The sequence below is a fragment of the Diospyros lotus genome, chromosome 10, assembly GCF_014633365.1.
Source record: "Diospyros lotus cultivar Yz01 chromosome 10, ASM1463336v1, whole genome shotgun sequence".
NCBI lineage: Eukaryota > Viridiplantae > Streptophyta > Magnoliopsida > Ericales > Ebenaceae > Diospyros > Diospyros lotus.
Genome location: NC_068347.1, coordinates 940,328 through 949,628, shown reverse-complemented (window position 1 = coordinate 949,628; position 9,301 = coordinate 940,328). Strand labels below are relative to the sequence as shown.

The 9,301-nt window shown below is 36.9% G+C and overlaps 1 protein-coding gene across 4 annotated transcripts in view; it reads right to left on the bottom strand.

Annotated features, from left to right (window-relative positions):
• Positions 1-1,147: 1,147 nt before the first annotated feature.
• LOC127811557 (plant cysteine oxidase 4-like) overlaps positions 1,148-9,301 on the bottom strand; it is a 33,495-nt gene continuing 25,341 nt past the window's right edge. For 3 of the 4 annotated variants that reach the window (XM_052351530.1, XM_052351531.1, XM_052351532.1), the window contains exons 3-6: positions 8,264-8,409; positions 8,031-8,178; positions 1,786-2,004; positions 1,148-1,645 (exon numbers count right to left, since the gene is read on the bottom strand). In XM_052351530.1, the coding sequence (XP_052207490.1) occupies positions 1,530-1,645; positions 1,786-2,004; positions 8,031-8,178; positions 8,264-8,409 (629 nt within the window). In that variant the 3' untranslated portion in view covers positions 1,148-1,529. The remainder of the gene's footprint in view (positions 1,646-1,785; positions 2,005-8,030; positions 8,179-8,263; positions 8,410-9,301) is intronic. The other variant, XM_052351533.1, reaches the window with a different exon arrangement.

Below are 9,301 nucleotides of genomic sequence, written 5' to 3'. Positions count from 1 at the left end.
CTTTCTTGGAGACTAGAACCTTAAGATGAACACTCTCTAATATTTATAAATTTATTATTATATCTTTAACAACAACACTTAGAAATCTTAGAAATAATATCCCAACTTTCATCACAAACAAGGATAATGCTTGCTAATGCCAAGAATCAACAGCTCTTCATCAAGCTTTAAACTATCTCAGCTACCCCCATCCTGGAGAAGATTTTTAAGGCAGAGGACCTTTCAGAATCAGAGTTTTCCATACAGGCTCAAGCGGAAAAAGATTGGGGCATAAAGGAAAGGAAAGGAAAAGAGTAGATGCCCTCTCTTTTGAAGCTTCTCACTAAGCTGGAACAGTCTCATCCAAGAACTTGAAATGTCCTGAATAGCAGCATATTCTGTTTCTTTTTTCTAGTTCAAAGGGATAGGCAAGGGTGTGATCGTTCTATGGCAGCTCACAATTAAAATTAATTTTTTAATATAAAAAATAATTTTTAAATATAAATTAGTCTAAAAAAAATTATAACCCATTCCAAAATAAATTTGTGATGTACAATTTTACATATTAACAAAAAATTTCAACCTCTCCTTGCAGAAATTTCTGAATCCACACCTGGGTGCAGCCTCCCAAGATATAACCTTGTTAACATCTAACCGAGTTCAGCCCCCACGAGACCAAGTTTATGAGTCATAACTGTACACTAGATCTCGACCGAGGGGACGAGAGGCTGTGAGGGTTCGTTGAACGTATGTGGTGGCGTTGAGGAGTTCCAAGGCCTAGGTTCGGCCCACCCCCATACAAGGGCAACAGCCATTAGGTTTGAACTTGCAATCCCAAGAAACCAGTGGCCATCAGCTCGATCTTTTTCTTCAGAGTAAGAACTACAGATATTGATTGTGATTAAAAGGGGGGGGGGGCAAACTATAGAGCAGGGAAGCATTAGGGAACAAAAAAGGGGTTTCAGAGAACACCAAGAGTTGAGTTCCATCATTTCAGGCCACTTGAACCAGGGCATGACTACGGTACGGATGGTCATGGAAGCCACAGGCCAGCCCTAAACACATCCCCTTCAGACCAAAACAGTAAGACAGACAAGGAAAGGAAAAAGAAACAGATTCCAAGCCCTGAAAGAAAATCTTGACTGCTAAAGCAAAATAATCGATGCAGTGAAATCCAACAAGCTCTACTATCATCATCCAAAAATGTTGGTCGGTTTCACAAGTCTATTAACCTACCCGACCTACAGACCAGAAGCAGAGGTGAAACAAATAAATTTTTTCCTTCTTATCATAACAAAACAAAAGATTGCTGATGATAAGGAAACAAAAGCTACAATTATTTCAAACTTTGTTCGTGTTCAAATTGTTAAAACTGAGGTCACTACATCAAGTAACTATATATGATATGTACAGGTCTAATGCCTAACTTATAGCCAACAAAATTAATTATTGTTATGGCTATTGACAACTCAATTCCAGAATTCACCTCAAACTACCCAAGCAACGTGCTCATTTCATTTAAAGAAACGTGAACACCAAAACAAGAACCCTCAAATTTTAATTGGACGACCCTTGTACTGCCCTCTCCGAATCACAAAGTCGTCTGGGGGTTGGAATTGTTCCAACCAAGTCACATCCACTGTCGACCCATCCACTTCAACAGTACCTTCAGGAAAAAGAAAAAAAGAAACACCAGAAAGAATAAAATAAGAAATCAAAGAATAGATAAATTCTCCAGTTAGAAAAGGTTATATATTTTCATCTAATGAATCACAAATTATGCATTATGTACACTAATTCTATTACCTGGAAGATCTGCCCTTGGAGACCTCCGGAAGTACGTACAGTCCCGTCCATCCTGGGCAGAATAAGGCGGAGACAGGATGTCAAAGATGGCACATGGAGTAACAGCTTTGAAAGAATGAAGGTTGCCTCCACTCGCTGGATAGAGAGTAGTTGTTTCACAGGGTGCCCTCATCTCACCACTTCTAACAAGCTTCACAGGTCTCGCTGCAACAGGAACCTCTAATGATTTTGTCAATATCTAAATAAATTGAAAATTAGAGCCAGATGGCATGAAAGAGAATCTGAACGATTTTGTCAATATCTAAATAAATTGAAAATTAGAGCCAGATGGCATGAAAAAGAATCTGAACCGAGCAACAGAGTGGCAGACATTATATGCAATTACAAGTTCACAACAATATATGACAGAAGAAAATTCTGCAGTTTCATCGTCAAGAATTAATCCCTATGAACAACACACAAACCACCTCTAATTAATAGCTATCCATGGAGACTCAAAAATCAATAAATAGTTTAAGATATTACCTTCCTCTAATTATCTCCATTTAGAGTCTTGAAAATTGCATTTGTTTCTTATACAAACTTGCAGACAATCAGGTTAACATTCTACTGCCAACCCTAAAACCAAGATAGTTTTGTAAACTCTTTTATGAAGGTAAAGTTTTTCATAGGGCTTACTTCGTAAAAGAACCAAACAATAGATTCTCATTTCTTCCAACAAGTGCAGAAATATAGTAATGTCACCTTCAATCTTTCCTAACTTTACTAATGATCTCAACGGACAATAAAACAGTTCTAAACTTCCCTTTAAGCCCATTGAAGTTGCACCAAAATTTCAAATATTGATTCTATTCATGTGCATTTACCTGAATTCATTGTGCTGTAATACAACAAGACCAGGTTGAATTCCCTAAGAAACTTGACAAAGTAATCCTTTTGATTAACCGTGCCAACATTACATTAAGCTGTGATAAAATTGAGTACTTTATAAAGTCGAGTATTTTCTGTAATTGTTCAAAGCATTCCAGGGTAACATGAGGCTACTCCAGGCCAAAATGTCTATGTGGATGGTCAAGTCAAGCTCAATACACAGCATACATGTAAGGAATATATAACAGCCAATGTTAACACAAAACATACTCAATCCAACCAAGTCAAACATTTTCCCAACTACTTGAGATTGGCTACATAGATAACTCTTATCCAGTCCACACAATTAAGGGCGTAATTTTAGTAAGACCAAAATCATGGCTCTTTTGTATTATCTCTACCCAAGTAAATTATTTTTCCCCAATTATATTTGGTCCCCACATTCCTCTAGCATTACTTATTACACACACATTGTTACTTATCTGAAAAAAGACATCTATTGGTTTCTTTCTTCATGCCTAAACCATTTTATTTAATTTTCTTCATTTCATCTTCGATAAATACTACCCCTGTCATCTCAAGTATTGTCTGTTCCCAGTCCTATCCCCCCTAATTCTTCCACACATTAAATTTTTAGTATTCTCATTGCATCTACATTCATTTTGTCAGATCCGAGATCTAACAAGGGGTCTCTTCCGTAATTAAGGAAGAGAAGAGAATTGGTGGGAGAGAAGAACCCAGAGAATTAGAGAGAGAGAATTGAGTAGGAGGAGGGAAAAGATTAGTGGAATAAACCACACATGATCCCCATCCTCTCGAGAGTTTCTTTTTTATAGGAGAGTTAGTTACACTCTAGAGAGTTCTGAAAACAACTCTCGGCTGTTAGGACCCAAGTGGCCATGTGTGCTTGGGCTCTAATTACAAATATACCAACTCCTAATTACAGCCTTATCCCACCACTAATTACAATAGTGCCCTTCGTCTGTGACACATTTTTGCTCACTACAGGAGTCCCATCATCATCAACCCATGCATCCTTATGTCGGATACAGCCTAGGTACCAAAAACTGCTCACTCTAGGGTACATCTTGGTCTTCAATACCAACTACCTCTTCTTTCTTGCTTTGGTTTCAATATCATTGAATTGGGCATAAAGTGAGAGGACAACGTAGAATTTTGTAGGAGGAATGAAGTAAAATTTCTTCAAGGGACTAAAGTGAAATGTCTAAATTTTGGAGAGCCAATACACAACGTCATTCATAGATAACCAGAATTTTACAGGGCTCTAAAAGAATTTAGTCAACTTAGGGGAAAGGGAATGCAGATCCCTTCTGCCAGCCCTTGGGTCAGCTAGTGTCTCAATAAATAATATACCATATGGCAAAACATCTTATACATGCCTAGCCAATTCTTCCAGAACACAAATAAATAAGATGTTAAACAAAAACCTGAATAAATAAACCCTAAGCAATAGGAAAATACTACTATCTCCTAATGATTTTCTCATTATGGTCATGATTCCCTTATAAATGTCTTGCATGATGTCAATATATCTATTTATTGCCCCAGTGCATATAGGTCAAATGGCGGGCAAGTAATATGCTAGAATTAGTACTAATAGGACACAAGTTCGATACTCTACTTAAGCAAGTGCCAAAGGCCCGCCTACGATTTACCTCCTCTACCGAAATCAAGGGCACGAACGGCGGGGGACCGCGCAAAGGCGGTAATCCCAATATATCTACTTATTACACAATGTCTCTTCTTTTTTATCTCTTCATTAGACTTCTCAATAGATATAACGATTATGTGTTGACCAACTTTATGGAAAAAGTAGTTTTAAGTTTAGAAAGCAGCTTTAGGATTGTTATATGTGTTTAGTTGAAAAAGTTCCTTTTAATTATAAAATTACTACACCGAACACTGATAGACTGGTTCTTATTATTATATGGATTTGATGTAAAAGTGTTTTATAGATTTTTTTAAAGATTAAATACTACTTTTAATTATAAAAACTTTTTAACTTTTATGGAATGCAAAAGTTGTTATTTAAATTACTAAAATGATAAAACTGTAATTGGTAATTTTCAATTAATGTTTTATACATTTCAACCAATCACTCTTCTATTGGTGCTTGATTTTATCTCTTTGGTTATTTGGGGATTTGCATGATTTCAGTTGTTTAAATGGATAGTTCCACAATTGCCTTTTTCTTAATAGGATTCCTAGGTGCTTGGACAGTGATGGTGGCCATTGCAGTTGACTCTAATGCTGAACATAGATGGCGACAACAATGATGGTGTTAAGAGAAAGATGACAGGACAATGATAGTGGCTGAGCAACAACAACGATGAGGATAAGAGGAAGATCTGCCATTAGATTTTTAAGGAACAAGGATGTAATTTTATTTTCTATGATTAGCCAAAAAAGAAAAAAAATCATAGAAAAAAAAAATCTGATTTGCAACAGAGAATAGCTTTCGTTGTCAAGTAAAATCCTCTCTCAATGATTAGCCTAAAAGGGGGGGGAAAATCGCCTACTGCACAGCCAAAATTGGCTCTTTATTCTCCCTGGTGTAACATGTAAGTGCTGGCAGTTTAGGGGCAAATACCTATGAAAATATTAAATATGTTGTATTGTGTTAGACATCAACACCAAACAAACACTTGCAAATATTTGTCAAACACTTGTGTTGAAATTATCCTATTATTTTTTTTGAACTTTCTTTAGCACCAGGCATTCTTGAATGCATTAGACACCCATGACCATAGTTAACATCACTTAACAAATAAAACTTTAAGTTGAAAATTAATTATAAGAAAACATGATTAGTACATATTGATCATTAGGACACCCATGACCGTAGCTTGGGAGTTGGCTATGGATTTCCATGAGGATTGTCTAGCTATAAGGAGGGTGACGTCTAAGGGGAAGCATCAAGAGAGTGAAGAACACCTAAAGGATGAAAGTTCTAATATGTGCATTGACATCTGTAGTACACAATGACTTGAACTAATCAGGTTCTATATGCCAAGAAGTGCTACCAGGCATGCATGTCCCTTGCACTGCAGTGTTTCTGGGTTTGGACATGTCTACATATTTTGAGGCTTCGCTAGCATGGATGTGCTTAACAAAGTGTCTTGTGGCCTTATTTGTTAACTGGTTGTCTTGCTATTAGTACATCAAGCACTTAATGAAGAGCCATCTCTTGGAAGTACTATTGCAATGGGACTCACTTATCAGTATGCCTTCTAGAAATGCATAGCTTGTAGAAAGAGTTTTGAGGCTTCCATGTCACATCAGAATGTGTAAGCTTTATAACCATAGAAATTCAAGCAGGCAAGGCAACGCATGTTATTATTGCTTGTTACTGGCAGCTTTGCTCATTAAGCACATGCTGCACATTATTTGATGATCCACATAGCTGTGGTGATAGTCATTGCTCAATTGCTGCTTTATGACTGAAAACACAGGGGATAAGTATAGGATTGAGCATTAAGCTATTGATATTGTGTGCATGCCTATATGGCATGTTTTATGGATCTTGGCTGAGTACACTATATTATATTATGGTTAAGGTTTTGTAAGGCTAAAGTTCAAGCTTAATTGCCTCAATGGCATGTTTCTTGTGCAATAAGAAAGGGTACAGCAATGGTAACTTCATTAGCACTCCTAATGGGGTTGGGTTGCGGGTATATTATGGTCTGAGAAGACTTTTTGAGTTTATCCCCATCAAGGTTTGGGAAGATAATTTACCTCCTTCAAGGTTTTGAGTGGATTAGAATTAGATTCTAGACAAATAGCTGACATATCCTAGACCTTTGACTGATTTATTCCTTGAGCTGCCTCAATTGACTAGGAATAGGCTTCCTGCTGTAAGTTCTGATTTCTCCTGGTCCACACAATTCAGGTTGAATCTTCATGGCTGGGAAAAAGACTTCATGATAGTTTCCTTTCTTTCTTCCTTTTTGAGAGAAAAAGATTGGCATACTCATTGTAATGCAGGCGAGGACATATAGGTCTGGAGGCATCCAAGTATGGTGCCTTTTCCAGACCATCCATTTTATGAGGCTATCTAAAATGATAAATCGGATTCCTTTGGAAAATCTTATAGAGATTGACATTCATTCCAAGGGTGGCTTTTTTTTTTTTTTTTTTTTTTTTTTTTTGTATTTGTTCAACATCTCTTAGTGCCATTGTTCGGTCTAATAATCAGACGAAGCAAGGTCAATTTATGACTAATTGCTATTATCTCTATAAGATGGATGCAGAGTTCATTAATCATTTTCTGCTACACTCAATGGTAACTTGAATTATTTTGAGCATTTCCTTTTTTCAGTTTCTGAGGGTGAACCCAGCTACTATGATATTCTCTACTCATGGGGCTAGGATTCTTTGAATTGGAGAAGGAGAGGCTTCTTGGAGTATTATTTCTTTTTTGTGTTATGTGGCATATTGGCATGAAAGAGTGTGGAATACCTTTAAGTTTAGAAAGCTAGATTTTGTTTGTCTTATATTTAAAGAGACAATTTTCATTTTCAATTGTGGCTTTTATGAAGTTTTTGGTAACTTCCCATGGTCAGTAGTTTTTCAGGTTATTCTTCTAAAGGGTTTAACTTCTTGAAGACAGTTTTTTCATAATATGCATAGTTATCTATGGAGGGGCTGCAGAGGGAAGGCATCTAGTATTAGCCTTCTCTCAACCAGTGTGTTCAGCCTCCTAGGGAGTCATAAACATCTGGGGAGATGTTTCATTGGCCCATAATCATTCCACTATGCAGACAGTTCCCAGGTTCTGGAGATAATGATGCAATGACAAAAGGCATGCTACTGTCAAAATAGACAAATGTGCCCACAAACACCTCATATAAACACAACTCCATAGGCTAAAAACTCGTCTATGGAATGGCACAACCCAAGTCCCAAACAAGAAGCAACAAACTCCAAATTTCCAATCTCACACTACAAGAGGAAAGCTTTACAGTTTGAAAAGAGGAGAATTGTGATCGCACCATCCTTCCAAATAACTTTCCCACCAGAAGGCAGGTCCAGCCTCCACATGAAAGCTAGCATACAGAGCAATCTCACCATAAATTTTAGCACCCTTGTCAACCCTCATGATAGCATTTCAACAGCCTAAGAAGTTGGTTTTACACATTTTAAAGAGTCCACTCAATCTTCCGTCAGGCAAGCATTATTACAGAGTTTGGATTAATAAAATAAGAAGTTTTAGTCCATCAAAAGTTTCAATCCACTAAAGAAATGTGTCAAACCAACTTCTACCTAAACCTTAAATGAACTAACCACAATTTCAGCACCCCAGAACCAGTTAACATTGTAAAAACAGAATTTATGATTGCCAAAAACAAACCAACCTTGGATTTCATCAGAAGGTACAGGCACATCAACCCAATCAAATGACCTTACAAGCATTGTACCATAAAGAAGTTTGCTCAACACAGTCATTCCAGGATGATTATGAAGAGGAATCATAGAGGAAGGAGGCAAGCAGAATATTCCCATCTACAAAAAAAAATCAGGAAGCAATGGGTTCAATGATTTAGTTTACAACATTTCATATTAAGCACATTCTATCCACAGGACTTACAGAGAAGTCTTCACATTCGTGCAAATGCAGGTATTTGATGGGTGGCTGAGAATGAAGATTCCCATTGCGCCCTTGCACAGAACCCGTCCACGCACGTACTAATTGCGCCTCCTGCTCAAGACCAACGTCTGAGGGTTTGATCCTATCTGCAAGATAACTAAATGCTAAGAGCTGTCCATAATGCTAACTGCACACTATGGCAATACATAGACTGCCATGCCAACATATACCATAAAAATGTGAGACTCGAGAGTACTACAGACATGTTGATGGTACACAGGGAAAGCAACTAAAAACATTCAAAGAATAGACCATAAAAGGTTGTAATTTTAGATTTAAAGATGCATAGGAAATTCGTAAGATGCACATACATACCAAACCCAAGGAACACAATCATCACAAACAATAACAAGTTTTAAAGTTTGTTTCCTGACATGCATGGTTTAACATCCAATGAATAGTTGTAAATCACTTGCAAGAATTCACTGCATGGTTGTCAATTTTTTACATTCAGTACAAACCACATGATGCATTAACTGAGTTCATTGCTTCTTACCAAACCGAGAGACTTTCAGCAATGATGATAACTGACTTTATTTAGAGCAGGTAGTCTTTTCAGGTAGACTACCAAGTTCATAATCTTTTTCTTTCTCACTTTCTTATGAATAATAAGTTAAGTAACCAAATAAGTTCTTAGAGAGCATGGTACAGAGTCAAAATCAAATGACAAATGACCAATGGTTTGTGAAAAAGAAACAGTGCAACCCTGCCCTCAATAGAAGGGAGAAAATGGAAGCAAATTCACTATACATTTCGTAATCATCTGATTGCCAGACAAATCAACTCTCAGTTATTACCTCAATGACATCACAAAGTACTGCAGTGAGATCTGGCTTAAGCTTAATTTGTGGACTTTATTGTCTGACCATTACATGGAGGGCATTTTGGATGAAGAATTTAGAGTATTCTCAAAAAAATTTATAACAATTTCTGAAATTGAAGTATATGCTAGATTTCCACTTATAGCAAAAATATAAT